Below are 17,968 nucleotides of genomic sequence, written 5' to 3'. Positions count from 1 at the left end.
GGCATTGATGCTACTCCATTGGCCAAGGATAAACCTCAGTACTGGACGCAGATGACCATGTACATGGCTCCTGCACATCAGGAAAATTGCCGTTTTCTGGTGTTGCATAACCTGCATGATGTTGTTGTACTGGGTTTTCCATGGTTACAGGAACATAATCCGGTGCTGGATTGGAAAACTATGTCTGTGACTAGTTGGGGTTGTCAAGGGGTACATAGTGACGTTCCTTTGATGTCAATTTCCTCTTCCCCCTCTTCTGAGGTCCCTGAGTTTTTGTCGGATTTCCAGGATGTACTTGATGAGCCCAAGTCCAGTTCCTTTCCTCCACATAGGGACTGTGATTGTGCTATTAACTTGATTCCTGGTTGTAAGTTCCCTAAGGGCCGACTTTTCAATCTGTCTGTGCCAGAGCATGCCGCCATGCGGAGCTATGTTAAGGAATCTTTGGAGAAAGGGCATATTCGGCCGTCTTCGTCACCATTGGGAGTGGGTTTCTTTTTTGTTGCTAAGAAGGATGGCTCCTTGAGACCCTGTATAGATTATCGTCTTCTTAATAAGATCACGGTCAAATTCCAATACCCCTTGCCTTTGCTTTCTGATTTGTTTGCTCAGATTAAGGGGGCTAGTTGGTTTACTAAGATTGACCTCCGAGGGGCATATAATCTTGTTCGTATTAAACAGGGTGACGAATGGAAAACTGCATTTAATACACCCGAAGGCCATTTTGAATACCTTGTGATGCCATTCGGGCTCTCTAATGCTCCATCTGTGTTCCAATCCTTCATGCATGATATTTTCCGCAATTATCTTGATAAATTCATGGTTGTATATTTGGATGATATTTTTATTTTTTCCGATGATTGGGAGTCTCATGTGAAGCAGGTCAGGATGGTGTTCCAGATCCTTCGTGATAATGCTTTATTTGTGAAGGGGTCTAAGTGCCTATTCGGAGTTCAGAAGGTCTCTTTTTTGGGTTTTATTTTTTCTCCCTCGTCTATGGAAATGGACCCTGTTAAGGTCCAAGCTATTCATGACTGGATTCAACCCACATCTGTGAAGAGCCTTCAAAAATTTTTGGGCTTTGCTAATTTCTATCGCCGTTTCATTGCCAACTTTTCCAGTGTGGTTAAGCCCCTTACTGATTTGACGAAGAAAGGCACTGATGTGACGAATTGGTCCTCTGCGGCTGTTGAGGCCTTTCGGGAGCTTAAACGCCGATTTACTTCTGCCCCTGTGTTGCGTCAGCCGGATGTTTCTCTTCCTTTTCAGGTTGAGGTTGACGCTTCTGAGATTGGGGCAGGGGCCGTTTTGTCTCAGAGGGATTCTGATGGTTCTTTGATGAAACCGTGTGCTTTTTTTTCCAGAAAGTTTTCGCCTGCGGAACGCAATTATGATGTCGGCAATCGGGAGTTGTTGGCTATGAAGTGGGCGTTTGAGGAGTGGCGACATTGGCTTGAGGGAGCTAAGCACCGCGTTGTGGTCTTGACTGATCATAAGAATCTGATTTACCTCGAGTCGCCCAAGCGGCTGAATCCTAGACAGGCTCGATGGTCCCTGTTTTTCTCCCGTTTTGATTTTGTGGTCTCGTATCTTCCGGGATCTAAGAATGTTAAGGCTGATGCCCCCTCTAGGAGTTTTTCGCCTGATTCTCCTGGAGTCCTTGAGCCGGTTGGCATTCTTAAGGAAGGGGTGATTCTTTCTGCCATCTCCCCTGATTTGCGGCGGGTGCTTCGTGAATTTCAGGCTGATAGGCCTGACCGCTGTCCAGTGGGGAAGCTGTTTATTCCTGATAGATGGACAAGTAAGGTGATTTCTGAGGTTCATTGTTCAGTGTTGGCTGGTCATCCTGGGATTTTTGGTACCAGAGATTTGGTTGCTAGGTCCTTTTGGTGGCCTTCCTTGTCGCACGATGTGCGTGCTTTTGTGCAGTCCTGTGGGACTTGCGCCCGAGCCAAGCCTTGCTGTTCCCGCGCTAGTGGGTTGCTTTTGCCTTTGCCAGTCCCTGAGAGGCCCTGGATGCATATTTCCATGGATTTTATTTCGGATCTTCCTGTTTCCCAGAAGATGTCTGTTATCTGGGTTGTTTGTGACCGGTTCTCTAAAATGGTCCATCTGGTACCTTTGCCTAAGTTGCCTTCCTCCTCAGATTTGGTTCCATTGTTTTTTCAGCATGTGGTTCGTTTGCATGGCATTCCGGAGAATATTTTGTCTGACAGAGGTTCTCAGTTTGTCTCTAGGTTTTGGCGGGCCTTTTGTGCTAGGATGGGCATTGATTTGTCTTTTTCTTCGGCGTTTCATCCTCAGACTAATGGCCAAACTGAGCGAACTAATCAGACCTTGGAGACCTATTTGAGATGCTTTGTGTCTGCTGATCAGGATGATTGGGTGTCTTTCTTGCCGTTGGCCGAGTTTGCCCTTAATAATCGGGCTAGTTCGGCTACTTTGGTTTCACCTTTCTTTTGTAATTTTGGTTTTCATCCTCGTTTTTCTTCTGGGCAGGTTGAGCCTTCTGATTGTCCTGGTGTTGATTCTGTGGTGGACAGGCTGCAGCAGATTTGGACTCATGTGGTGGACAATTTGACGTTGTCTCAGGAAAGGGCTCAACGTTTTGCTAACCGCCGTCGGTGTGTTGGTCCCCGGCTTCGTGTGGGGGATTTGGTTTGGTTGTCTTCTCGTCATGTTCCTATGAAGGTTTCTTCCCCTAAGTTTAAGCCTCGGTTTATTGGTCCTTATAAAATTTCTGAAATTATTAATCCGGTGTCTTTTCGTTTGGCTCTTCCAGCCTCTTTTGCCATTCATAATGTTTTCCATAGATCTTTGTTGCGGAGATATGTGGTGCCCGTTGTTCCCTCAGTTGATCCTCCTGCCCCGGTGTTGGTTGAGGGAGAGTTGGAATATGAGGTTGAGAAAATTTTGGATTCTCGTTTTTCGAGGCGGAGGCGTCAGTATCTTGTCAAGTGGAAGGGTTATGGCCAGGAGGATAATTCTTGGGTTGTTGCCTCCGATGTCCATGCCACCGATTTGGTTCGTGCTTTTCACTTGGCTCATCCTGATCGGCCTGGGGGCTCTGGTGAGGGTTCGGTGACCCCTCCTCAAGGATGGGGTACTGTTGTGAATTCCGCTCTTGGGCTCCCTCCGGTGGTTGTAAGTGGCACTTTTGTGAGTTCTGCTCTTGGGCTCCCTCCGGTGGTTTTAAGTGGAATGGCTGCTCCTTGGATTTAGCTGTCAGCAGCTGCTTCCACTGATTGTCTATTGTGCTCGGCTATTTAGCCTGGCTCTTTCCTTCAGCTTGTGCCACTTGTCAATGGTTCCTGGTTGGATTCACATCTCTTTGGATTTCCCTGTTATCCTGACCAGTTCAGCAAAGCTAAGTCCTTGCTTACTCTTTTCTGTCCACAGGTTGTGGACTTATCCGTTCTGTGCTTTCTATGTTTGTCCAGCTTGTCAGTATGAATTAATAGGGACTGCGGTCAGTACAGATACCACTTCCTTCAGAGCTCGTCCCATGTTGCTCCTAAACCACCAGATCATAACAGTATATAACACAGCCCACGTAATATATAGCACAGCCCACGTAATATATAGCACAGCCCACGCAGTATATAACACAGGCCATGTAGTATATAACACAGCCCACGCAGTATATAACACTGCCCATGTAGTATATAGCAGCCAGGCAGTATATAACACAGCCCATGTAATATATAGCACAGCCCACGCAGTATATAACACAGGCCACGCAGTATATAACACTGCCCACGTAGTATATAGCAGCCAGGCAGTATATAACACAGCCCACGTAATATATAGCACAACCCATGTAGTATATAACACAGGCCACGCAGTATATAACACACCCCACGCAGTATATAACACAACCCACGCAGTCTACAACACAGTCCACGTAGTATATAGCAGTATGGGCACCATATCCCTGTTAAAAAATGTTTTAATAAAAAATAGTTATATACTCACCCTCCGTCGTCCACCGAAGCTGTCCTGATGTGCATGATGCTGCCGCTAGCTTCCATTCCCAGTGATGCAGTGTGAAATTACCCAGATGACTTAGCGGTCTCGCAATGCATCACTGGGAACGGAAGCTGGCGGCAGCATTGCGCGCATTGGAGGACGGCGGAAGGTGAGAATAGCACAATTTTCTATTTTTTAAATTATTTTTAACATTATATCTTTTTAGTATTGATGCTGCATAGGCAGCATCAATAGTAAAAAGTTGGTCCGGGATGGGGCGACACACTGGCACTGACTGGAGGGGAGTAGGGAGGGGGCACTGACTTGAGGAGAGTAGGGAGGGGCCAATTCGCGGCCGGACTAAGCCTGTCGCTGATTGGTCTCGCCCGGCCGGCCACGACCAATCAGCGACGCGAAATTTCCGTTACGGAAGTTAGTTACAGACAGACAAACAGACGGAAGTACCCCATAGACAATTATATAGACACATATAATAAGACACAAATCAGAACAAGGCAACACATTTTATTCCAAAAAGGCCGTCTTGGATGGCAGAAACATACCGTAAAAACGATTGGAAAAAACTAAAAGGCATTGTTAAATATTGTCATATACACTTTTATACAATAATTACATATTTCCATTCAACTTCCATCTGAGAGAACTAGTAGTTCATTTGTCCAGGAATCTGCATATTCACCGCCCCGTAGTCCAACATATACACGGGCCATTGCTAAAACAGAAGAAAAACATAGTATGAGGAATGTACTGCAAGATTCTGGTTTTACAAGTGATTTTCTTTCCACTTATGACTCCTTTATCATAAAGGAAATATTTTATATTGTCAGTTGGATGAAAATGACATAAGGCTCTGTTCACACCAAATATAAGTATCTGTACAGAGCAGCGTTGACGCTTCTTTCAGCAGGCTTGTTTGAAGAAGGATACGTAGCGCAACATGCTGTGCAATTAGGTCTCGTGAAAGGCCAGATACCAGGACAGAAATCCAAAGGACTCCATTATAGCCAATCAGGTCTCTCAGATGCTGATGGTGAGCACCATGGAATCGATGGAGGCGAATAATGTAAAAACGGCAATGTGGCATGCAATGTACAAAATATATAATCATACGTATCTACACATATATTTGTCAGACACTGCAGCTCAGCCCTATTCATTTTAATGAGGATGAGTCACAATAGGAGATACAGACCACAGACAAGACTGGCTCTTTTACAAGATTCATCATAATTACTTTTTTTAACTAATAGATTAAAGATTGAACAAAATAATGCTGGAATTTATTTAAATCACTTTTCTACTCTGCAGTATTGTGAAAGAATAAGCTTGGGAAGATTGCGAGTAGAAGCCTTCTCCTGCTACCTTGTGTGCACTGGAAGACCTGGAAGGGCGGCCAGATTTAAAGCCAGGCTGAAGTCTTTAGAATATCTCCCATGAGTTAAGGTACCTTCACACTGAGCGATGCTGCAGCGATACCGACAACGATGTCGATCGCTGCAGCGTCCCTGTTTGGTCGCTGGAGAGCTGTCACACAGACAGCTCTCCAGCGACCAACGATGCCGGTAACCAGGGTAAACATCGGGTTACTAAGCGCAGGGCCGCGCTTAGTAACCCGAAGTTTACCCTGGTTACCAGCGTAAAAGTTAAAAACAAACAAACACTACATACTTACCTTCCGCTGTCTGTCCCCCGGCGTTCTGCTTCTCTGCGCTGTGTAAGCACAGCGGCCGGAAAGCACAGCGGTGACGTCACCGCTGTGCTTTCCGGCTGGCCGGTGCTCACAGCCTGCAGGAAAGCACAGCGCCGGGGACAGACAGCGGTAGGTAAGTATGTAGTGTTTGTTTTTTTAACTTTTACGCTGGTAACCAGGGTAAACATCGGGTTACTAAGCGCGGCCCTGCGCTTAGTAACCCGATGTTTACCCTGGTTACCAGTGAAGACATCGCTGAATCGGCGTCACACACGCCGATTCAGCGATGTCTGCAGGGAGTCCAGCGACAAAATAAAGTGCTGGACTTTCTGCAGCGACCAACGACATCACAGCAGGATCCTGATCGCTGCTGCCTGTCAAACTGAACGATATCGCTAGCCAGGACGCTGCAACGTCACGGATCGCTAGCGATATCGTTCAGTGTGAAGGTACCTTTATTCTCCAGCCCAAATTAGAAGTAATTATCAGATTTATACAGAACAAATTTATGTGTTGCTGAAAGTTTTATAGATTGACACAGTTATATAGTTTTGTTCATTGTCTGTGCCAAATTAACCTCAGCATTGAGGATCAACAGAAGAATATCGTACAGGGCTCAGTTCAGCCACACATATAGATAAACAAATTACTAAAGATCTAACCTTTGGGACCTTTGTCCAGTAAATGTGTTAAGTATTTACTGTAAAAGGTGTTTTAAACAGTTTGCTATAGAGTTTCAGTTTCTTTCTAAATCAATTGATAACTCAGTAATGAACCTATACCCTTACCACTAAGGACATTGGATGTGTTGATGAGATGGGCTCTATATTAGAAGACGAAGAAGATGAGGACGATGAAGAGTTGGATGACGTTGAGGACACAGAGTTTCCTTCAGAAATTCGCTTTTTTTTTCGCTTCGGAGCCAGGCTGTCTTTGCCTGTGCAAGAAAATATGAATATTTGGGATAATGACATTATATACAATTTCATAGTAAATGGTGTTACCATTGTGTTACAATGGTCATAGAATGACATACAGTTGTGTGAAAATGTGTTCCCCCCCATTCCTGATTTCCTACCCTTTTGCATGTTTGTCACATTTAAATGTTTCCGATCACCAAAGAAATTTAAATATTAGACAAAGATACTACAAATAAACACAAAATGCAGTTTTTAAATGAAAGTCTTTTTTATCAATGGAAAAAGAAATCCAAACCTGCAGAGACCTGTGCGAAAAGGTGATTGTCCCTGCCCTGATAAAACATAAATTTACTGTGGTTTATCACATTTTTGGAAAGTGGAGTTCAAATTCCCTAGCCACAAGCAGGCCTGATTACTGCCAAACCTGTTCTCAATCAAGAAATCACTTAAATAGGACCAGCCTGACAAAATGAAGCAGACCAAAAGATCCTCAAAAGCTAGACATTATGCCGTAATCCAAATAAATTCTGGACCAAATAAGAAACAAAGTAATTGAGATCTATCAGTCTGGAAATTTTTATAAAGCAATTTCTCAAGCTTTGGGACTCCATTGAACCAGGAATGGCTTCCCAGGAATGGCTGGCGGACCCAAATTACTCCAAGAGCGCAGTGACAATTCATCCAAGAGGTCACAAAAGACCCCACAACAACATACAAAGAACTGCTGGCCTCATTTTCCTTAGTTAAGGCTGGTGTTCATAACTTCACTATAAGAGACTACACAAAAATGTCCTGCATGGCAGAGTTCCACAACGAAAACCACTGCTGAGCAATAAGAACATGATGGCTTGTCTCAGTTTTGCCAGAAAACATCTTGATCCCCAAGACTTTTGGGAGAATACTTTGTGGACTGACGACACAAAAGTTGAACTTTTTGGAAGGTGTATGTCCTATTATATCTGGTGTAGAAGTAACATAGCAATTTAGAAAAGGAACATCATACCCTCAGTAAAATATGGTGATGGTAGTGTGATGGTCTGAAGAGGTCTTGCTGCTTCATGACCTGGAAAACTTGCTATGGTAAATGGAAGCAGAAATTCTGCTGTCTACCAAAAAATCCTGAAGGAGAATATCTGGCCGTCTCTTTTGTGACTTCAAGCTGAAGCCACTTGAGTTATGCGGCAGGACAATGATCCAAAACACACAACCAAATCCACCTCTGAATGGTTTAGGAAAATCAAAATTAAGACTTTAAAGTGGCCTAGTCAAAGTCCTGACCTCAATCTGACTGAGATGTTGTGGCATGACCTCAAAAAGGCGGTTTATGCTCGGAAATTCTGCAACGATGAGTCGGCCAAAATTCCTCCAGAGCGTTGAAAAAGACTCAATGCCAGTTATCGCAAACGCTTGATTGCTGTTGTTGCTGCTAAGGGTGGCCCAACCAGTTATTAGGTCTAGGGGGCAATCACTTTTTCACACAAAGCCCTGTTGGTTTGGATTTCTTTTTTCCTTAACCCATTCATGGCCTTGGGATTTTCCTTTTTTGCATGTTCGTTTTTCGCTCCCCTCCTCCCCAGAGCCATAACTTTTTTATTTTTCCAATAATATGGCCATGTGAGGGCTTATTTTTTGCGAAACAAGTTGTACTTTTGAACGACATCATTGGTTTTAACATGTCTTGTACTAGAAAATGGGAAAAAAATTCCAAGTGCGGTGAAATTGCAAAAAAAGTGCAATCCCACACTTTTTTTGTTTGGCTTTTTTACTAGGTTCACTAAATGCTAAAACTGACCTATCATTATGATTCTTCAGGTCATTGCGAGTTCATAGACACCAAAGATGTCTAGGTTCTCTTTTATCTAAGTGGTGAAAAAAAATTCCAAACTTTGCTAAAAGAAAAAAAAATGCGCCATTTTCCGACACCCGTAGAGTCTCCATTTTTCGTGATCTGGGGCCGGTTGAGGGCTTATTTTTTGCGTTCCAAGCTGATGTTTTTATTGATACCACTTTTGTGCAGATACGTTCTTTTGATCACCCGTTATTGCATTTTAATGCAATGTCGCGGCGACCAAAAAAACGTAATTCTGGCGTTTCAATTTTTTTTCTTGCTACGCCGTTTAGTGATCAGGTTAATCCTTTTTTTATTGATAGAACGGGCGATTCTGAACGCGGCAATACCAAATATGTGTAGGTTTGATTTATTTTTTTATTGTTTTATTTTGAATGGGGCGAAAGGGGGTGATTTAAATTTAATTTTTTTTCACATTTATCTTTACTTTTTTTTTTTTTTTTTACTTTTGCCATGCTTCAATAGCCTCCATGGGAGGCTAGAAGCTGGCACAACTCGATCGGCTCAGCTATATGGGAGCGATCATCAGATGTAGCTGAATTCCTGCATTGCTATTAGCGCCGACCACAGGGTGGCGCTCATAGCAATTCGGCATCAGCAACCATAGAGGTCTCAAGGACCTCTATGGTTACTATACAGACGCATCGCTGACCCCCGATCATGTGACAGGGTCGGCGATGCACTCATTTCCAGCCCGATGGCCGGAAGCGCCAGTTAAATGCCGCTGTCAGTGTTTGATAGTGGCATTTAACTAATTAATAGCGATGGGCGGATCGCGATTCCACCCGTTGCTATTGCGGGCACATGTCAGCTGTTCAAAACAGCTGACATGTCCTGGCTTTGATGCGGGCTCACCGTCGGAGCCCGCATCAAAGTGGGGGTTCTGACCTCGGATGTACTATCCCGTCCGAGGTCAGAAAGGGATTAATAATAAAGACCTTCATTTAAAAACTACATTTTGTGTTTACTTGTGTTATCTTTGTTTAACCCCTTATCGTCCAATGACGGATATATCCAACATTGGACGCCTCCCCGTTTGGTGCGGGCTCCGGCACCTTTTCTGGCACATGACAGCTGATCTGATCAGCTGTCATGTGCCCCTAACAGCCGCGGGTGGAATCACTCGCAGCTGTTAACATGTTAAATGCTGTTGTTAATGTCTGACAGACTCATTTAACATGCATGTGGAGGAAGCGCGTCAATACCTCCACCCATCAGCACCCGTATCACATGAACGTGGGTCGCCGATGGGTTGGCATGACAACCCGGGATCTGCAGGAGACCCCTGTGGTTGTCGTAGCTGGAAAGCTATGAGCGCCGCCCAGAGGTGAGTATATCTGCTCTATGTAGCACAAGCGATTGGATGAGTGCAGCTTCTAGTCTCCCATGATGACTATTGAAGCAAGAAAAAAAAAAAAAAATGTTTTTAAAAATATTGAAAAAATAAAAAATATATAAAAGTTCAAATCACCACACTTTCGCCCCATTCAAAAATCAAACATACACATATTTGGTAACACCACGTTCAGAATCGCCCGATGTATCAATATATAAAAAAGAATGAATTCGATCGGTAAATGGTGTAGCAAGAAAAAAAATCAAAACGTCAGAATTAGTTGTTTTTTTTTCGCTGCAACATTACATTAACCCCTTTCTGACCTCGGACAGGATAGTGGGTCCGAGGTCAGAACCCCCGCTTTGATGCGGGCTCCGGCGGTGAGCCCGCATCAAAGACGGGACATGTCAGCTGTTTTGTACAGCTGATATGTGCCCGCAATAGAGGCGGGCAGAGTCGCGATCCATCCGCTGCTATTAACTAGTTAAATGCCGCTGTCAAACGCTGACAGCGGCATGTAACTAGCGCTTCCGGCCATCGGGCCAGAAATGCGCACATTGCTGACCAGCGTCACGTGATCGGGGGGTCAGCGATGCGTCGGCATGACAACCAAAGGTCTATTGAAGACCTCTATGGTTGTTGATGCTGGATGGCTGTGAGCGCCACCCTGTGGGCAGCGCTCATAGCAATGCAGCAATTTTACTACATAGAAGTGATCTGAGCATCGCTCCTATGTAGCAGAGCCGATCAGGCTATGCCAGCTTCTAGCCTCCCATGGAGGCTAATGAAGCATGGCAAAAGCAAAAAAAAAGGTTTTAAAAAAATCTGAAAAAAATAAAAAAAAATAAAAGTTTAAATCACCCCCCTTTCGCCCCATTCAAAATTAAACAATAAAAAAAATCAAACATACACATATTTGGTATCGCCGCGTTCAGAATCGCCCGATCTATCAATAAAAAAAAGGATGACATGCTAAAACCAATAATGTCCTTCAAAAGTACAACTTGTCCCACAAAAAGTAGGCCCTCACATAGCCATATTGACGGAAAACTAAAAAAAGTTATGGCTCAGGGAAGAAGGGGAGCGAAAAACCGAAAAAAGTTGGGGTCATGAAGGGGTTAAAATGCAATAACAGGCGATTAAAAGATCTTATATGCATCAATATGGTATCATTAAAAACATCAGCTCGTCACCCAAAAAATAAGCCCTCACCCAACCCCAGATCACGAAAAATGGAGACGCTACAGGTGTCGAAGAATGGTGACTTTTTTTTTAAACTTTGGAATTTTTTTTCATCACGTAAACAACAAAGAACCTAGACATGTTTTGTGACTGTGAACTCATAATGACCTAGACAATCATAATGGCAGGTCAATTTTAGCATTTAATGAACATGGTTAAAAAAAATCCAAAAAACAATTGTGGAATTGCACTTTTTTGCAATTTCACCGCATTTGGAATTTTTTTCCAGTTTTGCAGTACACGATATGGTAAAATCAATGGTGCCATTCAAAAGTGCAACTCGTGCCACAAAAAACAAACCCTCTCAAGGCCATATTGACCAAAAAATAAAAAGGTTATGGCTGTAGGAAGAAGGGGAGCAAAAAATGGAAATGCAAAAGCAGAAATACCCCTGGTTCTTAAGGGGTTAATATTTAAATTTGTTTTGGTTATCTGAAACATTTCAGTGAGACAAACATGCAGTCATCAAGCAGTCAAAGCAAGCAGTCATCAATGCAAAAGGTGGCTACGTTGAAGAACCTAGAATACAAGACATATTTTCAGTTGTTTCACACTTTTTTGTTAAGTATATAATTCCACATGTGTTAATTCATAGTTTTGTTGCCTCCAGTGTGAATGTACAATTTTCATAGTCATGAAAATACAGAAAAATCTTTAAATGAGAAGGTGTGTCCAAACTTTTGCTCTGTACTGTATGTCACACAAAATACCTAATAAATAACATTTCCCACTTGTCTACTTTACATCAGCACAATTTTGGAAACATTTTTTTTTTGTTAGGAAGTTATAAGGGTTAAAAGATTACCAGCGATTTCTCATTTTTATAGCAAAATTTTATAAAACCATTTTTTAAGGACCGTCTCACATTTAAAGTCACTTTGAGAGGTGTACATGACAGAAAATACCCAAAAGTGACACCATTCTAAAAACTGCACCCCTCAAGGAGCTCAAAACCACATTCAAGAAGTTTATTAACCCTTTAAGTGCTTCACAGGAACTGAAGCAATGTGGAAGGAAAAAAAATTAACATTTCACTTTTTTTTTACAAACATTTTACTTTAGAACTAATTTTTTTTGTTTTCACAAGTGGAAAAAGAGAAAATGAACCACAAAATTTGCTGTCCAGTTTCTCCTGAAAATGCCGATACCCCATATGTGGGGGTAAACCACTGTTTGAGCGCACGACAGAGCTTGGAAGGGAAGAAGCGCTGTTTGACTTTTTCAATGCAGAATTGGCTGGAATTGAGATCGGATGCCATGTCACGTTTGGAGAGCCCCTGATGTGCCTAAAGAGTGGAAACCCCTCACAAGTGATACCATTTTGGAAACTACACCCCTTAAGTAACTTATCTAGATGTGTGGTGAGCACCTTTAACCCCCAAGTCCTTCACAGAAGTTTATAACACAGAGCCGTGAAAATAAAAAAAATCTTTTTTTTTCCAGAAAAATTATTTTTTTAGCCCACAATTTTTTATTTTCCCAAGGGTAACAGGACAGATTGGACCCTAAAAGTTGGTGTCCAATTTCTCCTGAGTACGCTGATGCCCCATATGTGGGGGTAAACCATTGTTTGGCAAAGCTCAAAAGGGAGGGAGCACCATTTGACTTTTTGAACGCAAAATTGGTTTAAATCAATGGTGGCGCCATGTGGAAACCCCCCAATTCTAACTCCAAGCCTAAACCTAATCCCAACCCTAACCATAACCCTAATCACAACACTAACCCCAACACACCCCTAAAACTAATCCCAACCCAACCCATAAACCTAAAAACAGCCCTAACCCCAACACCTCCCTTTCCCTAATCCCAACCCTAACCATAACCCTAATCACAACCCTAACCCCAACAAACCCCTAACCCTAATCCCAACCCTAACCACAACACATCCCTAACCCTAATCCCAACCCTAACCCTAATCCCAACCTTAACCCTAATCCCAACTCTTTCCCTAACCTCAACCTAACCTGTTGTGAATTCAGCTTTTGGGCTCCCTCCGGTGGTTGTAGAGGGTAATGCAGTTGTGCCTGGACTGCAGGAGTGGACAGGTGTCTACTAATTGCAAAACTGACTGGGGTATATAGCTTTGCTGGATCCTTTAGTCAGTGCCAGTTGTCCATTGTTCTTGAAGGATTCACTTCCCTGCTGGTCGCTCCAGTTTGCTGTGTTTTTCTACAAAGATAAGTCCTGGCTTTGTTTTTGCTGTCCACCTGCAGTGGACCTTATAGTTCTGTGCATTTTCATGTTTTTGTCTTGTCCAGCTTGGTCTGTGAAGGATTTTTTGCAGCCTAGCTATTTCTCTGGAGATGCAGATATACCCCCATGTCTTTAGTCAGATGTGGTGATCCGTATTTTCTGCGGTGGATATTTTCTAGTGTTTTTATACTGACCGCATAGTACTCTGTTCTATTCTTTCTTTTTAGCTAGTATGGCCTCTGTTATGGACCTGGTGGTTAGGAGCACCCGGAACGACCTGATGGTTAAACTCAAACAGGACAAGCTCTGGGAAGTGGGAACTCTGCTGACCGCAACCCCTAATCCTATCACACAACTAGAAATAGCCGTGGAGCGTACCTAACACGACCTAGACGCCTCTTCACAGCCTAAGAGCTAACTAGCCCAAAAGATAGAAAATAAAGCCTACCTTGCCTCAGAGAAATTCCCCAAAGGAAAAGGCAGCCCCCCACATATATTGACTGTGAGTTAAGATGAAAGTCATAAACACAGAAATGAAACAGGTTTCAGCAAAGGGAGGCCAGACTTACTAAACAGACTGAGGATAAGAAAGGTAACTTTGCGGTCAGCACAAAAAACTACACAGAGTGTGCAAAAAGACCTCCGCACCGACTCACGGTGCGGAGGTGCCACTCTGCATCCCAGAGCTTCCAGCTAGCAAGACAAAATCATGGTAGCCAACTGGACAAGGAAACAATGAACAAATAATTAACAAGCAGGGACTTAGCTTCTGCTGGAGTAGACAGGTCACCAGAAAGATCCAAGAGCGAACTGAACCAGTACAAGAACATTGACAGCTGGCATGGAGTAACGATCTGAGTGAAGTTAAATAGAACAGCCAGCCAAAGAATAAACTATGTCACCTGTGGAAGGAACCTCAGAAGCAGCAGCTCCACTCACAGCCACCAGAGGGAGTCCATGGACAGAACTCGCCGAAGTACCATTCATGACCACAGGAGGGAGTTCGAAAACAGAATTCACAACAGGCCTCCTATGCTAAAATCTGATTTCATATCTGCGTATGTTATTTCCCTCTCCTCTCACAGTCAATATTTGTGGGGGGCTATCTATCCTTTGGGGTTTTTCTCTGAGGCAAGATAGGTTTCCTGTTTCTGTCTTTAGGGGTAGTTAGATCTTAGGCTGTGCCGAGGGGTCTAGGGAGAGTTAGGTACACCCCACGGCTACTTTTAGTTGCGCTGTTAGGTTCAGAGTTTGCGGTCAGTACAGGGACCACCTTCTCCAGAGTACGTCTCATGCTGCTCCAAGGCCACCAGATCATAAGACTAACCCTTATCCCAACCCTATTCCCAACCCTAACCCTAATCCCAACCCTAACTTTAGCCCCAACCCTAACCATTTAGCCCAACTCACTTTAACCTAACTCTAACCCTAATGGGAAAATGGAAATAAATACATTTTTTTTATTTTATTATTTTTACCTAACTAAGGGGGTGATAAAGGGAGGGTTGTTTTACTATTTGTTTTTATTTTGATCACTGTGATAGGGTCAATCACAGTGACCAAAATGAAAAATCTCCCTATTGTTGCCAGGTGCCAGCCGGTAGATCTCGGCAGGCGCACTGCGCATGCACCCGCCATTTTCTCCTGGAAGAAGCCGGAGGGCCAGGGGACTTCAGGGGGCCATGCAGGGACAATGGGGGAATTGGGGACCCTATTTTTATCTCCTCTGATGTGCTATTGTAAAGGAACAAATTATGAAAGATTCTCCATTTTGTGCTACATTTTCCATTTTGTGCTTTGACTCCATTTTCTTGTTGGTCAAAGATAAATTCTGTTATTTAATTAGGTAGAAGGTTACAGCTGCCATGAAGTAATTTTATCTTGTTTTTCACAAGCCTGTTATTCAACTAGGCTATGGTTCATAATTGGTATAAAGACCTTGAGTGTTCCAACTCAGCCGCGCCAGATAAGAGACTCGGGGGTGTATCGTTATACAAGACTGAGGCATCTGTTAATATGTTTTTTATGCCAAAAAGACACGACCATATCTGTATTTTCTGTTTTTTCCTGTATCTTTATGGGTTAAGTTTTTCCTGCATTCTTATAGGTTAAGAACTGTGAGCGTGTTCTTATGCTGAATTGTTGAAGTAGAATTTGCTAATATGATAAAACTGCAACACAATAAACGGGAGCCCAGAGATTTGCTCGATCCCCCATACAGAGACATGAGTCTCCGTCTGGTCATTTTCAGTTGCCTGCAACGCCCTGTAGATTAATTTGGAAATCACCGAGTCAACCGTGAAGGATCAATTTAGATCCTCCCTCAACAGCTTGGTGCCCAACGTGGGGCCCCAAACAGGAATGCCTCTGCCCCCCGGAGGACAAGACAAAGGACCCTCGGACCGGACACAGGCACTGAAAAATTGGGACTGATCATCCCCCCTAACAACCACGGTAAGTTGGCAGTTATACTGTCCAGACTGACCATTTGGTGTGGTTTTCCTGTGTTTGTGCTGCAAAGAGGATCTGAGGTTTGTCCCCAATGGTGGGGTGATTTTTGGGTGGAATCATATAGAGGTGTAGTTCCGTTGGAAGCCCAGTGCTCGAACCGTACCTTATAAGGGACGGACACCCCGGATTGACCAGTGTTGTAATTCTCTTTATAGTCAAAATATCCTGAATTCCTGATCATTGTTAGAATCAGGCGCGGTGAGGTGATCGAAGATTGGGTAGGAAACGTAACTCAGGAATATATAGAAGTATACAGTATATATATCCAGAGGTGTCCGGAGGGAAGTCTAAGACGCCCTCCTCCTTTCACTGAGTACCGCATTTTTGGGTTGTCCCAGCGGGGGACAGGTAGACCCAGTGTAATAGACTATATACGGCCGCTCTAGTACTATGCACGACAAAGTAAGGATATTTAGCTCTAAAGGAGAATCATGTTTCCATGGAAGTAAGAGAAGACTTTGAATTTGTGTGATGAATCTGATATTGTTAGCCCAAAGATGAGGAAAATATTCTCAATCATTGGTTTTTCTAAGGTGTTCTGGCATGTGAATTGTGTGATGAAGGTTTTGTGGAAATTAATTAAGTCTGAGAACTGCTGTATTCTGTTTCTGTGTAGATTTCTAAGATACCCTTTCTGTGTTGAGGAATGCTGTAAATTGTTATCTCTGTGTCTCTGGTATGGAGGGGGCACGAAGCTGCGTCCTCTCTGAATTTTATGTCCTTGGTGTAGAACGCGCTGGGAGATCTGTGTTTTGTTTAAAACAACAATATTGTATTGAATTAGAAAGAAATATTGTAAGTTTAAAGTAAAAAATGGCGCCTAGTTTTAGAAGGAAGAATAACGGTAGAAAAGGTGCTCACTGTTTGTTAAGAGGTGCTCAGGACTAAATAACAATATTGTGAAAAAACTCCGGCACACTATTAGATACTCAGAAAGTCTCTTATTATTAATTTTATTTCAGAAATAACGGTGAATTTCCAACAAAGATATTTTCAAAATGGTAAATTTCCATATATCCTCATGCTTTAAAAAGGACGTGGGTTATATTTCCATCATCAGATACAGTGGGGCAAAAAAGTATTTAGTCAGTCAGCAATAGTGCAAGTTCCACCACTTAAAAAGATGAGAGGCATCTGTAATTTACATCATAGGTAGACCTCAACTATGGGAGACAAACTGAGAAAAAAAAATCCAGAAAATCACATTGTCTGTTTTTTTAACATTTTATTTGCATATTATGGTGGAAAATAAGTATTTAGTCAGAAACAAACAATCAAGATTTCTGGCTCTCACAGACCTGTAACTTCTTCTTTAAGAGTCTCCTCTTTCCTCCACTCATTACCTGTAGTAATGGCACCTGTTTAAACTTGTTATCAGTATAAAAAGACACCTGTGCACACCCTCAAACAGTCTGACTCCAAACTCCACTATGGTGAAGACCAAAGAGCTGTCAAAGGACACCAGAAACAAAATTATAGCCCTGCACCAGGCTGGGAAGACTGAATCTGCAATAGCCAACCAGCTTGGAGTGAAGAAATCAACAGTGGGAGCAATAATTAGAAAATGGAAGACATACAAGACCACTGATAATCTCCCTCGATCTGGGGCTCCACGCAAAATCCCACCCCGTGGGGTCAGAATGATCACAAGAACGGTGAGCAAAAATCCCAGAACCACGCGGGGGGACCTAGTGAATGAACTGCAGAGAGCTGGGACCAATGTAACAAGGCCTACCATAAGTAACACACTACGCCACCATGGACTCAGATCCTGCAGTGCCAGACGTGTCCCACTGCTTAAGCCAGTACATGTCCGGGCCCGTCTGAAGTTTGCTAGAGAGCATTTGGATGATCCAGAGGAGTTTTGGGAGAATGTCCTATGGTCTGATGAAACCAAACTGGAACTGTTTGGCAGAAACACAACTTGTCGTGTTTGGAGGAAAAAGAATACTGAGTTGCATCCATCAAACACCATACCTACTGTAAAGCATGGTGGTGGAAACATCATGCTTTGGGGCTGTTTCTCTGCAAAGGGGCCAGGACGACTGATCCGGGTACATGAAAGAATGAATGGGGCCATGTATCGTGAGATTTTGAGTGCAAACCTCCTTCCATCAGCAAGGGCATTGAAGATGAAACGTGGCTGGGTCTTTCAACATGACAATGATCCAAAGCACACCGCCAGGGCAACGAAGGAGTGGCTTCGTAAGAAGCATTTCAAGGTCCTGGAGTGGCCT

The 17,968-nt window shown here is 43.3% G+C and overlaps 1 protein-coding gene across 2 annotated transcripts in view; it reads right to left on the bottom strand.

Annotated features, from left to right (window-relative positions):
- Window positions 1-4,474: 4,474 nt before the first annotated feature.
- GTF2IRD1 (GTF2I repeat domain containing 1) overlaps window positions 4,475-17,968 on the bottom strand; it is a 201,802-nt gene continuing 188,308 nt past the window's right edge. For both annotated transcript variants that reach the window (XM_069757450.1, XM_069757451.1), the window contains exons 26-27: window positions 6,469-6,617; window positions 4,475-4,702 (exon numbers count right to left, since the gene is read on the bottom strand). In XM_069757450.1, the coding sequence (XP_069613551.1) occupies window positions 4,634-4,702; window positions 6,469-6,617 (218 nt within the window). In that variant the 3' untranslated portion in view covers window positions 4,475-4,633. The remainder of the gene's footprint in view (window positions 4,703-6,468; window positions 6,618-17,968) is intronic.

The sequence above is a fragment of the Ranitomeya imitator genome, chromosome 3 (assembly GCF_032444005.1).
Source record: "Ranitomeya imitator isolate aRanImi1 chromosome 3, aRanImi1.pri, whole genome shotgun sequence".
NCBI classification, from domain to species: Eukaryota; Metazoa; Chordata; class Amphibia; order Anura; family Dendrobatidae; genus Ranitomeya; species Ranitomeya imitator.
The sequence above is the reverse complement of the archived record's forward strand: the minus strand, read 5'-3'. Positions and strand labels throughout refer to the sequence as shown.